This window comes from Thunnus maccoyii, chromosome 19 (genome assembly GCF_910596095.1).
Source record: "Thunnus maccoyii chromosome 19, fThuMac1.1, whole genome shotgun sequence".
NCBI lineage: Eukaryota > Metazoa > Chordata > Actinopteri > Scombriformes > Scombridae > Thunnus > Thunnus maccoyii.
In genome coordinates this window covers 827,092-844,649 of record NC_056551.1, presented here as the reverse complement: position 1 = coordinate 844,649, position 17,558 = coordinate 827,092, and the positions used below count along the sequence as shown (strand labels likewise).

The 17,558-nt window shown below is 38.4% G+C and overlaps 2 protein-coding genes across 3 annotated transcripts in view; one reads left to right on the top strand and one right to left on the bottom strand.

Annotated features, from left to right (window-relative positions):
- Positions 1–7,863, bottom strand: part of syk (spleen tyrosine kinase) — a 38,131-nt gene extending 30,268 nt beyond the window's left edge. The window contains exons 1-2 of one of the 2 annotated variants that reach the window (XM_042395774.1): positions 7,721–7,863; positions 7,266–7,413 (exon numbers count right to left, since the gene is read on the bottom strand). The gene's annotated coding sequence lies outside the window, so the exon portion shown is untranslated. The remainder of the gene's footprint in view (positions 1–7,265; positions 7,414–7,720) is intronic. The other variant, XM_042395775.1, reaches the window with a different exon arrangement.
- A 4,391-nt stretch (positions 7,864–12,254) lies between these two features.
- Positions 12,255–17,558, top strand: part of chd1 (chromodomain helicase DNA binding protein 1) — a 29,355-nt gene continuing 24,051 nt past the window's right edge. The window contains exons 1-7 of the mRNA XM_042394737.1: positions 12,255–12,631; positions 14,145–14,259; positions 15,546–15,753; positions 16,124–16,243; positions 16,429–16,622; positions 16,741–17,015; positions 17,195–17,420. Coding sequence (XP_042250671.1) covers positions 14,207–14,259; positions 15,546–15,753; positions 16,124–16,243; positions 16,429–16,622; positions 16,741–17,015; positions 17,195–17,420 — 1,076 coding nt within the window. The 5' untranslated portion in view covers positions 12,255–12,631; positions 14,145–14,206. The remainder of the gene's footprint in view (positions 12,632–14,144; positions 14,260–15,545; positions 15,754–16,123; positions 16,244–16,428; positions 16,623–16,740; positions 17,016–17,194; positions 17,421–17,558) is intronic.

Here is a 17,558-nt window from a genome sequence, read left to right as displayed (position 1 = left end):
TATGTAACTTGGGGGTTTAACCCAGTTTTAGGAGTTTTCATATGATATAAATCCATCCATCATCATCAAAAAATGACAATGCCAATCTGTGTGCACAGCATCACACACATTGTCTTCAGGAATTGCCAATTTAGTTTTCAAATGCTTTAACGGAGCAAAGCACAGTATAAACACCCTGTGTGTGACCTCCATGTTTTAGTCTGTTATTAATCTCTACAACAACGAAAACAACTTGATTAAAAAATGTTTAAGAGTTAAGTTTCAATTTGTTCTGTCTTGCTGCAGTGATCGGCCTCACAGTGTCAGAATAAAAGTGAAAAGGAGAAGAACAGAGCTGTCTACCACACAGAATGAAAAGGATTGCACAATACTGACATTTCACACTAAGTAGGCTACATGCAGGTTTTAGTTCATCTTCAAGAAGAGCTTGTTCAGGTTTGCTTGGATGCAATGTACTGAGGAATGGAAAATTTCACCATAATGTCTACTTTACAATTTGTGGTCTTTTTATCGTCACCTTACTGTAACTATGTCAAACTGCTCACATCTCCTCCCACTAAAGGAAGTGAACCATCTTCACTTCCTCAGCTGTCCTTACTTCGGATGAAACGTGGCCTTAAAAGGGTATAGATCTCAATTTTCTAAACTGATATTGTCTCACATTTACATGTTTGGAACGACAGCAAATACAAGTATGTAAAACTTGATTACTTTGGTGACCCCTGGAGTCCCATTACATGCATTATTCTCACAACACCCCTCCACTGATTTTACTTTCACCCAGAGTTGGAGGGTTAAATTATTTGTTAAAGTGTGATTTTGATATTCCCAAACTTTCCTCTTAAAGTATGAAGATAACAGTACAAGAGGATTTAGCCATTACATTGCTCCTCCAGCTCCACCCTGTGGAGCAACACAACAATTACACTCAAGAGGAAAGCCTTATTTAGTTAGCACCAGTGGAAAAAAGGTATTGTTGTAATTAATCTAATGGATGATGTCATCATCATCACTTGACTAAGACTAATCAATGAAAAGTTTGCTATAAAATCCTATTTATTTAATTTAATAAGATCATGGCTAAGTGCCACATCTTAGCCATGAGGTCCCATTTCAAGTCTAAGGCCCAATAAAAAGTAAGTAAAGTTGTCAACATTACAGCCATTAAAGTCATTATACACCCTTCACCAAACTATCAGTTCAGAAAATTTGGAGAAATAAATATACTTTAACCCTTTCATGCAAAGTGGTCACTACAGTGGACAGCTATTCAAAAGCTGTTTTCTTATATATGCATGGGTTTTAATGGTATAGTTGTACATCAGCCAACACAGTGGACGCTAGTGTGTCTTCCCATACACTGCCATCCATTGGCCAGCCTTTGTAAGTGCAACACAAATTTCTCAAAACCTGTAAAATCTGTGACTGTAAAAGCTCAAAACCAAGATGGCCGCCTGCCGGCCGGAAATGCTCAACAGCTCAGGAATATCTTGCCAATCCTTCTATAGTAATACACCCTTGCAGGTAAATAACATTTTGTAAAATCAAGTAACAACTAAGGAGTAATACAATTGTTAAAATTTCCAAGTATTGATTTTATGTTGGGAGAAAATGACAATTAATCAATTAAAAAAAATGAAGTTCAAATATTTTTTTTTTCATGCTTAAAGAGGAATAAAAACACTTAGGAAAAAAAAATCCTGACTGAGGTTATCAGAATTCTTGCATGAAAGGGTTAAGTGTTTAAGATGTACATAAAATACTCTGACTACTAATTGTAAAAAAAAAAAATAAAAAAAAAAAGTTCAATTATCTTGTTAAAATCCTTGAAATTAAATCTATTCCCTCTCCCTCATTAAAATTCCAGAATCTATAAATATGGAAATATTTTTCATTTCAGAAGTTGAACCACTGGCCAAAGGTCTTCTCCTATTTCACTGTTAAGTCCATTCTCAGTGTATGTGCACTGGAGGCTTCAAGTTGCCACATCACACTTGTGTAAGTTGAATATTGGATCAGAATCGCCTTCCAAACTATTTGTGATGTCACAAATCATGCTTGTAGGCCCAACCCTTAAAACTGGATTTTCAATGAGCACAGAGACACTTTCAGCAGATGAAAGTGGAAACAGCCTTTTAATGTCAGACTTTGCACACACATCATTCTGAACAGAAACTATCAAACACTCAACTGTAGAAACAAGAAGAAAAACATGTTTGAGTGGAGGGGGACTTAAATAAATAAACTTTAAATAAAATAAAGATTACTTTTCATTTAAAAATGAATGAAAATGAAGTGCAACACTGAGGTGTGTCTTGGTGTGTTATTCCTGTGACAAAATTACAATCATACGTTTTTGCTGACTGTTTTACATGTTGCTGTCTGTTTCTGTTGACCACAGCAGTCTTTACATCTGAATGTGTTCATTTGAGGTATCATCTGTTGTCTGTCTGCTGCTCTACACTGACAAACACACCTTAACATGGTTGGCTACTGTCAGATTGATTCAGCGTCTGTTGTCTTGAAAATGATGATCTGGTTTGCTGCACACTTTTTCATAACAAAATTTCAATCTCCAGGCTTGGGGAGCATATGACGTAATTCCAAGTCCAAAGGCTAAAGTCCAGGTCCAGTCATTAGTGTTAAAGTCCAGTTGTGACACTATTTTGATATTGTAAAGTCGAGTCTAAAGTCATCAGATTCATAGCTGAAGTCTGACTCTAGTCTGAGTCTAGTCATGTGACTTGTGTCCAGCTTGGGATATGAGGAGAAAAGCCCAGTATCATATAACAGTCTGTTCAGATGCAGCTCCTGCACTGATACTGTATGTACTGTTTGGAGCAAAGGCACAACCACAGTAAACGCAACAGTACACTGAATTTAGATTGGGAGGTTGATGGATCTGCCTACAGCTGGCCGAGTGCAGGGGGTCTCTGCAGTTCCCAATGGCCTTGTGCCACTCTACTAAAACCACTGTGTTACTGCATGCCTTAAAGATATTTCTTCACTTAGGCTAGACTTGTTGCTATTCAGCATTTAATTTTCTTTCTCATGGTCCTTTCATTTTCAAAAGCAAAAACTATTGTTGCTGTCTAAGGAACATTATCAGCATTTTATTATCAGTATTTTTTCTCATCCCATAATTTGATTTTAATAGGAATGCCAATGATAAACCATATCATTTCCATTGCTTTGTTACCCACAAAGTCAAATTACAATTAATTTATTCATACACATAAAAATGGCAAATCACAGAACGTACAAGTTGTAACAGTGATTTTAAAAAAGACACTGACACACTTTTACAAGCCTGTTAGGGCTTATAAAATGTTTCATGAAAGGAGACAAAACAAAGGTAATCAGTATGACAAAATAAAAATGGACAAATAACAAGTACCATCAGTTTCAATGTTCACATTTTATTGCACTCACACTTCCTCTTTACAAATAGTTCAGGACAGTTACTATACTGATGTATGTCATAGGGCCTGTGCAAAAGGATCAATACAAGCAGTACATAACAAAAGCATTGCTAACATACATTGAATGGGATGATTGCAAACTGCCAAATATGTTTTTATAATTAAAAGGCACAATAAATGTTCTGTCTTGTTCTCTTGTTGTAGGTTTCTACCTCTTAAATGACCATAAAAACATCATAATAAGCTTTACCACTGAGGTCAATTCATATCCTGTGCAAAATATGTGAAAAAACAAAATGGCAAAAAAGAAGAAAAAACATGAGTAAAAGAAATAAAAGTATGAAATGATTAAGTCAAATAAATCAGTGAATGAATTTGTGACTGTTTCCAGTATTCTCATTGAGTAGAACAGGAGTAAAACCATAGCAAATGTTCTCCACACATAATGTTCTCACACATCTGAGGGTAAAGATAGAAACCAGTTTTGTACAGTTCCACCTTTCATTATCAGACACAGAGAAACAAGTTATAAAGGCTCAGTATGACATTTTGTTCACTGACAGTTTAGCTAATTTTTACATATTAAACTTGTTCTCAATATTTTCTGATCTCTGTTACATTTCTAACAATAATAAAGGCACTGATCTCCACTGATATTATTGCCCAAAATGCATCTCTTACACCTAATCAATCTACTTTGACCTTTCTACAAAGCTGAATGAATACTGATCTGCCATTGTGAGAGTAAGCCGGACGTGTGTCGCAGTAATGATAACCACAGCTGTACTCAGACGACTTTAATGACAATAACAAGTTTCTATTCCTCTCCACCTCTTTCACACAAAAATTATAGCCATTCACCAGAAGCATCTGAGAAAGTCAATTGGACAAATAAAAACAAAACTAGATACCACTGAAGGACAGAGAGAAAATATGGTTTTTGTCATTGTTTGTTAGTGATGTGGGGACTGAATACACATTGTAATTTGTCAGTGATAGATTAGACATGAACCAAGCAAAGCGAGTCACTGCCACATAGCCCCAGATCCTCAAGGGGGCCCGAAGGCTACAGGCTCACTGTGTGGCAATTAGTTTGTGGTTACTGTAGTTTTCTTTAGTAACGCTGATGTACAACTAAAGCACACAATAGACTGAATGATAAGGACCTTAAAGTGGGTCCTGCATCTTATCTTAATACCCTTTCTTGTGGAAACAAACTAAGTGACACAAAGCAAACCTGGAGCCCGGTACAATTTCATGAGACATATACAAAATACAATGTGACATAAGCTGGCATTTATAGTCTGCTTTGTGCACTGGAGGCAAAAGAATTTATACAATTTGCAGAAACGTCATACAGTGGAAGTATGTTTTAATTGTTTTCTTACGTTTATATTTGTATGCTTTGTGGTGGCTTTTATATTACATGGTTTTATACATTGTGTTTTAAATTGCTTTTGCTGTACTTGGTTTTATTTGCATGCTTCCTTCATCACTTCCTACTACAGGGCATGTGACAATTACACCTGAATACCTGCCCCTGGTAGAAGCCCTACCTCTTCAAGAAAGACAGCTGGGGCAGAGGAGGAAGGACAAAGAGTGTTATGCCAAGTTCTGCCCGTAAAACTGGTAAAACTAGTCTACCAGACATTGATATTTAAGACAAAGTTCTGCTTAAAAAAAGATATAATCTTCTTTGTTAGGTTCATCAGTGACGACAAATGATCTGAAGTCTATAGATTTTGAACTTTTAGAATCACTAATGTTTTATTAGACACAGTAGTAGAAGCATTTCCTCGATATGATTGGTCTGAAATTTACAAGGTTTCCTTGATTAATCGCTCAATGCGAAATCTTCGGTGTTCTTTGACGTTGGCTTTCAGATAGTTATATTAAAATTAGAGTTTTAAATGCTGAAAAAATTAATGTGGGCAAATTTAGTCTGTCAGTCAATCAAATAAAGTATTTACTGATAAAAACCATTTGATTCCTATCAAACTTTGATTTCAAGTGTCATTACTGAGTTTTAAGGGGTCGAGTAATGCATCCCCTAATATTTCTGCTCAGATCATATTACAAGTGTGAAATTCATACTATCGAGCCAAAATATGAGCTGGTAACAGTGTCCTAAAGTGTCTCTATAGACTATATATAGGCATATGTGTACACATACATACACATATGAAACTCGCAAACCAAAGTATGTACTATTCACTCCTCGTGTCCAGAGAGAACGTGTGTGGTTGTAGTATTCCGCAGAGGTGGATTTACCTTTCATGGTACATCCTGCATCCTCATCCTCTCTTTCATTCACTCATTTGTCCACCATATGTCGCCAATGAGTAAACCTCCTCCTGACTCGTCTCGGCAGGTATACTAACCTCTGCTGAATAATGTAGGCACACTATGACTTTATTTCTGGTGATCTATGAATCAAATGGTTTCATCAGCATATACTTTGGGACGTTTTGGCTCGACAGTGTGAATTTCATAAATGTAACACCTGGTCTGAGAAAGGAAGGGATGACATTCTCGGCAGGTATTAATATACACCTCTGCCGGATAATGCATCCACCTCTTAAGTTTCTTTTCAGACACTTTAGGATCAAACACTGCCAACTCATATTTTGGTTCGACAGTGTGAATTTCAAACATTTAATAACGACCTGAGCTGAAATAATACAGGTTGCATTACTCGGAGGCAACAATCAATTCTGCCGAATAATGCATGCACCCCTTAACACTCAGTAATGACACTTCAAATCAAAGTTTGATAGGAATCAAATGGTTATCAGCACATAGGCTACTTTATTTGATCGACTCTGAGAGTGAATTTGACATCCCACATTTTCCACATTTAAAAAACACATTATAGTATATCTGAAATCCCACGCTTAAAAACACATCGACAAAAAACACCGAAGAGTAATCAAGGAAACCTTTCAGACCAATCCTATCAAGGAAGTGCTACTACTACTGAGTCTTATAAAACATTGAAACATTGATCATTCTAAACGTTCAAAATCTATAGACTTCAATATCATTTGTCATCATTGATGAACCTATAAAAGAGGATTATACAGTTTTTAAACAATACTTTGCCTTAAAAAATCATTACAATATCTGGTAAGCTAGTTTTCCCTTAAACTGTGCGCGCTCCCGCGAGGTGCATGCAGTTCTCGGCGGGCAGGCAGAACTCGGCATAACACCGGCGGCGTGCAAGCTACGGAGGGAAGCGGCGGAGACAGGGAGCAGCCTGTAGCCCTGCCTGTGGTCCAGGTCATGAGCTGGTGTGGGCAGTTCTAGTCAAGGACGACTTGGCCTCTCTCTCTCCCTCCACGTAGGCTACCTTTGGGCGCACCATGGAGGAACCACGGGTGAAGAGGGAGAGAGCGCAAGGTCCAGAAATTGCCCCACCTTACCAGGAGCCACGGGCGGGGTGATGCTCCATCTCCCCGAGGTGTCGTTCGTCTCTAGGCGTCCGGTAGCGTGTCGTTACCGCCTCGGAAAACCAACGAGTTAAGCACCGAAGAGAGGGCCGTGGCAGCCGCAGGACACGAGGACTCACAAGCTGCCTGTGTGGGAAGGGGAACGGACTGCCGAGGACGTCGCAGCTGCTGGCATTCGTGTTGGACTAGTGGTTCCTACACTAACAGACACTAACAGTAATGGACTTGTAGGGGACTTTTAAGCATTTTTTAAAGGGACATTTTGGGACTCTTAGACATCTTATAGTTGCTTTTTATTGTTCATGGTAACATAAGCTGGGTTTCAGTAGGCCTAATCTTTAACATATTGTATTTTTATTCCTTAAGTTGTGTAATAAATTATTCTTTTACTCACCTTTTAGTGTCCGGCTCCTTGGTTGTCCAGTGTTGCTCTCTACCCGATCTAAAGAACCCTTAAAATCTGACCCTGACTTCTGCTCCGGCTTATTCATTGAACTGCACCTTAAAATTATCCCAAATGCTTTCACGTTGCAGAATACAGCCTGTTGGGATTCAAAAAAATAGATATTTTGCTTGTGCCTGCGACATGGACTTATTTTAGCAGGAGGATCATCTCTTTCAGTAATGAATACCAGGCATGCGGCTCTCTGGTTTCTCTCAGTATTTCCTCTGCATTACCTGCGTCGTTTAATTTCTCCACTGGGACAGCTGAGCCTCCAGCTTAACTCGTCTCTTTAACTATCTCCGTCTCTGTTGTCAGGTTTACTGCTAAATGATCTGGTGGATGTCTTCTAAATGAACCTGTCAAAATGCTGTGGTTAGATGCATGGTTGTATATTGACTACTCACCCTCTGAAGTGCAGAGTCCATAATATTCCAGGCAGTCGCTCTCTGTCACCCCATTGTTATTATTCTGTAAGGCCGCCTACATCATATCTCCGAGATAAGTCTCATTCTGTGACGTGAGCAGAACCGGTCTTGTTCACGGCTCAGCTTTGAAACGTTTATAGATGCAGAATAATATGCTTCCGCTTTGGATCACTTCCTATTGGTCAATAACCATAAACACGAGCTCATTCAGCCGGCCAATGATGCTCGCCGAAACAAATCACCATGCTGTCAAATTTAAATTAACCCTAAATATTGTCTATTTTTCAAATTATTATTTTGTGTGCGTATATGTATCTATTATTGATTCACAAAAACAAGTACACCAAGCCTAAAAATCTAATTTATTAGAAAATCAGTTAAAATTCATCATGTGATATACACATCTCACCAGTAGTTGGTGGTGTTTCTACAGTGGATTTTTACAAACCATGGAGTGATAACTACTGCAAACTGTGTGTATTATATCGTGTTGTGATTCCCCTTCATTTCAGGTGGCTTAAACAGTCCATTCCTGCTTGTTTTATTTAATACTTTTCAGAGACTGAAATGGTAAAATGACCCTGTGATTCACACGAGGGGAAAAAAGTAATGATTATAGAAGAAAGTTTGAAAAAAAATGAACCAGATTTTATGTAGCAGAAATAGTTGCTGCTTTCCTCTGCTATCATGATAAGCCCCAGCTCTGCTGCTGAATTGACCTTTTGGATTGTTTTTCCAGCATTTACAATTTTAAGAACTTTCAATCTCAACTTTGAAGCCAGCATTCAAGTGGTCTAAAAATAAATACATTTGAACATCTATTGTTTATTTCATGACAAAATGATCAAAAGCTCCGGAACAGCTGGGTGCACCTTGTTGTGAGGCTGTTTTGTCTATTGCTCCAGTGGTATCGGGGACTGCTAAATTCCTTTTAGCAGTTAATCATTAAGTTCTTATTTTGTTTTTTTTCTGAGAAGATTGTTCCTACGCAGCTGGTGTTCTGGATTGATCTATGTAACAATGATGGCCTTAATGAGAGCTAAGTCATTTATAGCCTCCACCAAACAGGTTAGCATAGGCCTATAGGCTCAGCTCTGAACACCAAGACCTTCACACCAGGTTTTGCTGATCATTTCTTTCTCAGCACTGTCAATATATCACTATTGTCCATTAAGTAATGAATGCAAATTTAGATTTGCATCCACAGAGGTAATACAGGCATCTGCATTGTGTTTGTGCAATGCAGTGTCATACTCACCATTATCCACTCTGTGTAGCCTTCACAGTTAGAAATTGCTGTTACTTTACAGTGTGATCCTGTAATGCTTAAACGCAGTACATTACTGTTAACTTTGGTTGAAAAATGGCTCAGACAAAAGATAACAGTATTTTACAGTATTGATTGCTTGGAGTGAAGAGAAGATCAGTAGAGAAGATCAGTACTAGAGATCAGTACTATACAGTATTTGCTGCACTGCATTTTGGGAAAACTAATAACAGAAGTGAGTCTGCACATGTCTGACTGGACAGTGGAGGTCGATTTTCACCCATTTTCATTCAGCAAATTAATGGGTGCTTTGTTTGGTAACATAGACAAAACATAACATTTCCAATTAACTTGAATTGTGCCATATGCCCTTCATTCTGTTGTGATAATGATATGGTACTTTGCCATCTGATTACAACATAAAATAAAACAAACTATTCAACTTGTATATATTTCTTTCTTCAAGCCTGAGATCTAATCTATGCCATTCTCCCTGACTTATTGTCTAGTCTTTCTTTTTGGATTGTTTTTGCTCAAATTCATCTCTTTGTATTTTGACTGTTTTCAAATAAATTCTGAGATTATATTCAAGGCAAGCTGACATCCAAACAGAACAGACACATACCACACACATGCAGTCTGGATTGCCAGCTTCATCTGTATAGTTACAAGCAGGCATTGACATAGTGACACATAAAATAACATAAAATAGAGAAAAGCCTAATTGAATCAATTGTTGCCACAGCCCTTGTTACTGAAGCTGGAAGCTCTTTAAATAATGACATGGGTGATATGATGTTGAATATGCATATTGATGCTGTTTCACAAAGTGCGTATTTGGGGACCTTGTGTGCCTTGAGTTCTGCCTTACATGTCACATGCCCAAACCATCTGATTGCTGCCGCATGTTTTTGGGCAAATCATCATTTGTTTACAGTACACTTGGATTGACAGGTGACAATGTGTAACTCCTAAAAAGAGGCTAGAATTTAACATCAGTTAAACTAAGGTAGCAAAGAACAGTGCTCTTGATGCAAGAATGAATGTATATATAAATACACTAAATAAATGAAGTTTTATTATTATTACTGTCATGATAAATAAACTTTTTTTTCTTTCATTTTTCAGGGGGTTTGTTGGGATAAATGCTGAGAGAGGCACCAAGGTAGGACGGGACAAAGTCCTGTCAAAGAGGACCGGGAAAGTCACACAGACAAAGATGACATCAGTCAACCCTTGCGTCTCCAGTCTACAGATAAAAATAATGGACTTTCAGTCAGTGAGCCTGGTCACCCACTCATTCATTCATTCATTCATTCATAATTCACACTCATGCACTCTCACAGTAACTAATACTCATTGGCTCACTCGTTCACTCAGTCATTCTAAGTTATGCATTCAGAATGACTGTCATTCACTCAGTCACTTTCCCAGTCATTAACTTTGTCATTCAACCACGCTCTAGCATTCACTCATACAACCCATATAAAATCAAACTTGGACAGTTTGGTTACAGTTTGCATAACATGAGCACGCTATTATTTTGATGATGTTTTATATCTTTATTTGTGTTCAGTGTTCAGACAGACTGCACTGCTTGTTAAAGTATTTATTTTTTCAACTGGCTGCAATGGAAGTTTATTTGTGTGAATGAGCTCTCAGACATCCTTTTCTATTACTGTAATTTTGTACAAATGTTTAACAACTTCACACAAAATGTTAATTACATGAGTCATGTTTGAAAGAAACACATCTAATCTGTATAATTTGCCTTAAATTTTAAGTCAGACTATTAAGACTGTTCAAATAGCTATGTTTATTCACTGTTGTGAAACACTGAATTTTGATGGCAATACGGTCTGTCAAAGAGTTTATCAAGCAAGGTCTAGGATTTCTTTTTTTTTAAGTAACAAAAATCACTATGGTCCTCGTTGCTAGTAGTTAAAAACACTTTACACAGTGCGTAAAGTGTTATGTAGTAGCTACATAATTTAGTTTACAATAAGAATGCGTACACGGCAGGCCTATGTATACCAATAGTTAAAAATGTAAATTAACAGTAATAAGCTGCAATCATTTTGTCAGCATTTTAACGTAAAAGTAGAAAATAACAGTTACATGCTGTATTTATAAAAACGGCCATGAACTGTATAACTTTTTTCCAGAAACAGCAAGACACCGTTAATTTAACAGTAACTTGCTGGCAACCCCGCCGCGACTTCTTTACTAGTTTTGACGGGAAAATCTTAAACAGTATACTGTACAAAATCATCAACAGGTCAGTGAAAACTCCGTGTTCCGACGGTAGCCTACGGATGACACCCTGAGATGCCGGACGAGGACCGGGGATCATTATCCTGTGCGTCATGGCCTCCTTTCAAACGTCCTACGCAAATGTGTTTTTTTTTTATTTTGAAATGCACTTGAACTGCATTATAATGTGGTACAACATAATTATAACTGAAAAGATCTCGATTAATGCACTCATTCAAGTCTCAATCACTTTTGAACTAATACAGCCCCAAAGAAATGAATGGAATCAAATTACTTTTGCTGTTTTCACTCCATTGTCACGTTTCAAGTTGGATTTAAAAGGCAATTCAATCATAAATAAATTGTAGCTGAGATGAAACATCGTTTCTTTGGGTTAAAGGCACAAAAAGAAAACAAAACGTCGAGATACAAAAATAACATTATGGGAATTAATATAAAAATTCCATGGATGCCTCCAAAAACAGATCTAAGTTTGAATTTAAATAAAGTGCGCATGATGAAAAAAACAAAAACAAAATTTGCATTGATTTTTTATTGCCATCTTCACTGCTACTAAATGATGCGAGGTTTGATGACTTTACATGTGCATTTTGTATTTGTATTTTGTATTTTTTTAATTTTGGTTTTACAAACCTGATGCCCTTTTCTAATCTATAGGCTAGTGAACACCAGGCAGGAACAGGGCCTGGGCCAACGCCATCAGAAACACTGAGGACACAAGTCATTGAATTAAAACTTATGTAGGCTAACTATATAGGCTACTTTTCAATTCAGAAAGTATCAAGGATCATGTTTAAAATATATGTATTTGCTGAAATCGGTGAATCATCCTAATCCTTAAAACGAAAAGCAGTTTCATATTTTACAGCTATGTTGTTGGGGTTGAAGCTGTAATAGATCTACAGTGTATCAAATGCCATTTGTTTGGAGGAGCGACCCGCTGCCAGATGTTAGTGCAGAGCACAGTCGTTACGTCACTGTCCGGGGTTTCCTAGTGAAGTGAACCCTACGGCGTCATGGCGGAGGCCGGCTGTCGGAAGACCCTGGATTGAAACGCCAGCTTTCTACAATCGCAGTTGACCGACGAGCACTAGACTTTGCTTACATGTAAAACGGAAAAGGGGACTCACTTGATTTTTTTGGAGGGAGAGGAAAACCAACATTGCACCGGTTCTACTGAACTGAGTCGTTCGGGGCTGCTCTCCCTAACTGGGAGATAGCTAGCTAGCTAACGTAAGGTAGCGTTAGCTATCCGTAGCTGCTAGCTCACTAACTGTTTAGTAAAAGAAGAAAGGACCTCTGGAGTGGAAAGGTGGATTTAGACAACTATTTCAATCGGAGTTTCCCAGGTAATATACAATAACACCAGGTAACCGAGTGTGGAAATACTTATCCCCTAGTTCAGTGAGAAAGTAAGCTAACGTTACATGTTGATGTGTTAAAAGCCGCGAGAAGTGAGCGGCGAATGAAAACAAGATGGAAGAGGGTGAAGTTAGGTTAGCTCATTTGGGTTTGTGGGTTTAATAATGAATACTAAGTAAGTTGAACACTCTGCTGTGGTCCACTGGATGCACTAACATTTGCATAAAATTCGATGCCTGTTAAACGCCGAGTATCGGCTATAACTGGAAAGTGGGTCCCTTTTAAGATGAACTAGCGCAAAGTTTTGTTATTTTGTTAGCCTCCGTGCTAGCCTCGTGCTTCTTAATGTTAGCTAACGCTACTTTCCTTGACAACCTCAGTAAACGCTGGGCGAGCATCCCTCTCACTGCATGTTTATTGAACTCACGTTGACGTAAAATCTAAATTGGCACGGTATTTAATGTTTGACCCAAATTGTTGCGGCACATGTTGTGGAATTTTAACGCTAACTGTTCTTAATGTTTTACTAGTGTCATGATTTTCTAACCCAGAAAATCATAACACTAGCATAACACATAACAGCTAGCAAAACAGTGATTGTCTAATGTTATAGACAGTCATTATCATGCCGCAACATAAGTTAGTAGTTATCGTTAATCAAGCTGCTGGTAGTGATATGTTAATCCCGGTTATTGCGGGATATTGTTCTCCGTTTGGATTTGGATGAAATACTGGCTGGCGCGTTGGCAGAGTCTGCATACATTACTGCTAACTTAACGTTACCCCGCCAATAGCCAGTATTAGCTAGTTAGCTACAAGCTAATCTGTTGCCACACTAAAACTCTAAATGGCACCCGAATCGATGACACCAAGACTGGCACAAGACTGTTGATTTCCAGAGGTTTTTTGGCCATTGTTAAGGTTAATGTGGTTATTTAGTGTTCAGAGCGCCCACGGAGCTTTGTGTGGAGGTGAAAACACGCTGCTGCTGCGCAGGCCTGATAGGCCCCAGCATACAGCGACGTGAGGCTACAGCCATCTACACAGCGCTATCTGTTCTACTTTTAACTCGAGATATTCATAATATTTTAGTGATTTGGTGTGCTACAGAGACAATTAACTCCTCTCCGAAAGAAAACGCAAGTCATAAATTTTTAGAAATTGTCACATTAAAAAATCTCGTGCGAAAATGTGTTGACAGCTCCTCAATGACTTTACAGTTCATTGATCAAACTACGATGAGGGGGATATAGTTGATCTGGAACGCCTGTACTGAACTGTAAATGCCTTTTACTTTAGAAGCCTGCGAATTTCTACCCTCAGTTTGTTACTCTGCCATGTTGCGCAGATTTTTAACAAGCTACAGCTTTAACAGTCCTCTTCATACATACCACTGGGAAAGCATAATGTTACTGAAATGAGACAGCTTTGATGAAGGCACATTCCTGGCATTTCCCAGACAGTATTTCTAATGTTGTTACTGTGTGTCTTCTCTCACAGTTTAACCACGTTGAACATAATACTAGAGTTTGTCCGGGGAAGTCTATATTTTGGACTTCAACATGGCTGGACGCAGTGAGGATGAAAGTGTAAGCAACAGCAGTGGAGAATCAAGGTAAATCAACTGATCATCTTTCACAGAAAAGGACATCAGATTAGTTTTGCTTATTGATTCAAATCAGTTGTTTCCATTTAAGAGTCATCTTACTATAATTAGGGCTGGACAAAATACCTATCATATTGATATTGTGATATGAGACTAGATATTGTCTTTTAGATTTTGAATATCGTGATATGACGCAAGTGTTGTCTTTTCCTGCTTTTGAAGGCTGTATTACAGTAAAGTGATGTAATTTTCTGAACTTAACTTTTGTTCTAACTTTTCAATTATTTCCCCACTTAGACATTATATCCACATTACTGATTATTATTTATCAAAAACCTCATTGTGTGAATATTTTGTGAAAGCACCAATAGTCATCCCTACAATATTGTTGCAATATCAATATCAAGGTATATTGTGATATTTGATTTTGTCCATATCGCCCAGCCCTAACTATAATACTGATAATATTGGTCTGTGGTCAGTAACTGTATCTGACTCATATTTATACACATTAGACTGGAGTAGAATACTTTCAGAATCTGGTGTCTTGTCCCTGTATCAGGAACACTGCCATCTCCAGTTTGTTTACAATGAAATGTCTCACATGTAAAGTTAGAGGCTGACCAGTCAGAACTGAGTCTTGACATTAGCAGCACCTGAGGCTGCGTTCAGAATGAGAATAGCACAGCAACATTGAGATTGAAAAGTGTCTAACGGCATGCTATTTCTGTTTTCACTGCATTGAGGCAAGTTTTTAGCATTCTGGAAAATTGTAATGGCAGCACTAATCAGCTGTTGCGAGTTAGACAGTGGAATTAGCCCTAAGTAATCCAACTCGAATGTGCACTTGCACATATGTAATTGGCTAACATATTACATTGTCAGACAAACCTGGGTTGTATTAAGTTAAAGTGACGATAAGGCTACGGTTTTTGTTCAAGTGCTGTTATTGTCTAAATGAATAAGCTACTTGCATACATCACTCAAAGTGTTTATCTGTCTACAAGGCCAGAATGGATATCAATATAGTTTTCAACAATACTGCTATTGCATAAGGATGTACACCATTACACACAAGCTGGTATAATTTTTGTTCAGTGCTGAAACCATGTTTATACTCTGCAAAGACAGGTATTGAAGACAGCACTGCTTTTGATACCAGGTGTTGTATTTATCAGTATAAAGATATTTTGGCTGAGTCCAGTTCGTCAAACAGATTTGATATGTGGATGATTCATCCGTCAAATACTAGTACACAAATGAGTGTTTCTTCATTTTCTCTTTGAATGTGACAGCAATTCTGATGATGAATCTGGTTCTGGATCGGGATCAGCATCTGGGTCCGGCTCAGGCTCCAGTTCCAGCTCCTCCAGCAGCAGCAGCCAGTCAGGGAGCAGTGACTCAGGAAGTGGCTCAGACTCTGGCAGCCAGTCAGATTCAGACACAGAGAAATCCAAGGAGAAGATAGAACCGCCAAATAAGTCAAACATTGATGGAGCTGAGGTACAGAAATCTGGTTTCAAAGTAATGCTCTCCTATATGTTTCTCCAACTGGACATGTGGAGAAAATGAAATAATTTTGTCAAGAAATATTTGAACATTACATATGAACCACAAAGCTGCGTTTATACACTATAATCAGTGTACAGAGTGTTTGCTTTCATCTGAACAGCAATGCTACACCTAATGCAGGGAACTGCTTAAAAACACATGGTTCACATGATTTGACCTTTGACCCTGTTTGACACACTTGCAGAGCACTGTTAATTTTTGGGGAAGGGTATTGAACACAGTTGGCAACTCGTTATAAGAAAGCTTCTTAAAATGTTCACAATATTTTTGTCTAACCTTCTACTACACTGATTGATTGCAGTTCTGGAAGTCCAACCCAAGTATCCTAGCAGTGCAAAGATCTGCTATGCTCAGAAAACAGCAACAGCAGCAACAGCAGCAACAGCAGAGACAAAGCTCCTCAAATAGTGGATCTGATGAGGTTTGTTTCACACTAATCTCCATTACACTGTTACTGTGCTGTTTGAGTGGGAACTGATCAATGCCATCTGCAGCTGTCATTACTGTAAATTAATTTAACATCTGTAATTGGAGGTGCACAATAAATTGGCACTGTCTGATTATTTATGAACTATTATTGTGATTATTTATGTCAAACCTTTCTAGTCATCAAGTAGCGATGAATCCGACTCATCAAGTGGATCCAAAAGGAGAAGAAATTCAGGCTCCTCTGACTCTGGATCTGGTTCTGGATCTGGGAGCGGTTCTGGATCAGACTCATCAGCAGAGAACCACAGTGATGAAACAGCGTCAGACTATGAGCCCAGTCACAAAATCAAAAGCAGAAAGCCTCCAACCAAGTAAGTGGATAGTTGGCCTTTATGTCTGCTCAGGTATACAGGGTTACATTATACTGATATGATATTTAAAGGAGTAAGCTGAGTTTAACTCTGCATGTCACCACTTGCCATGTCTCAGGATGAATTTTCGGAATGGGAAGAAAAGCAGCAACCAGAGGAAGAAATCCCAGAAGTGTTCTTCTTCTGATGATGAGGATGATAACTATAAGAAGGCAGTGTCTGCTGGGCCACGGCGGCAGGCCACGGTCAACATCAGTTACAAGGAGGATGAGGAGCTGAAGACAGACTCAGACGACCTGGTGGAAGTTCTGGGTGAAGATGTCCCGCAGCCCGAAGAAGACGAGTTTGAAACATTGGAGAGAGTGATGGACAGCAGGATAGGAAGGAAAAGGGGTAAGAAACATGATGCTGAGATTGATTTTGTCACTCACTCTGGTTTAACTGTTTAGACCTTCTGCTTGAACTTACTGCTGCTCTGTACACCACCAAAATGAAAAAAAACCAATGCCTGTTCTGAGTATGAATAAAGAAGCATGTTAATACTGTATTCCTTTTTTTCCCTTTCCTAACAGCAACAGGAAGCGTGACAACTGTATACGCTGTAGAAGCAGATGGGGACCCCAATGTCAACTTCAGTCACAACAAAGAGGCTGGTGAGATCCAGTACTTGATAAAGTGGAAGAACTGGGCCCACATCCACAACACCTGGGAGACAGAGGAAACACTCAAATTACAGAATGTCAAGGGCATGAAGAAATTGGACAATTTTAAGAAGAAGGAACAGGAAAAAAAGAAATGGTGAGAAATAGAGCTTCTTGTTTTATTAAAGTTTTTCACACTAAAAACTATCAGTGGCCAATTGTTCTCCCAGGTCACCTCATACTAAACTCATACCTAAACATTTCTTTAAAAGAAAATGGAAAACATTGAAAACTC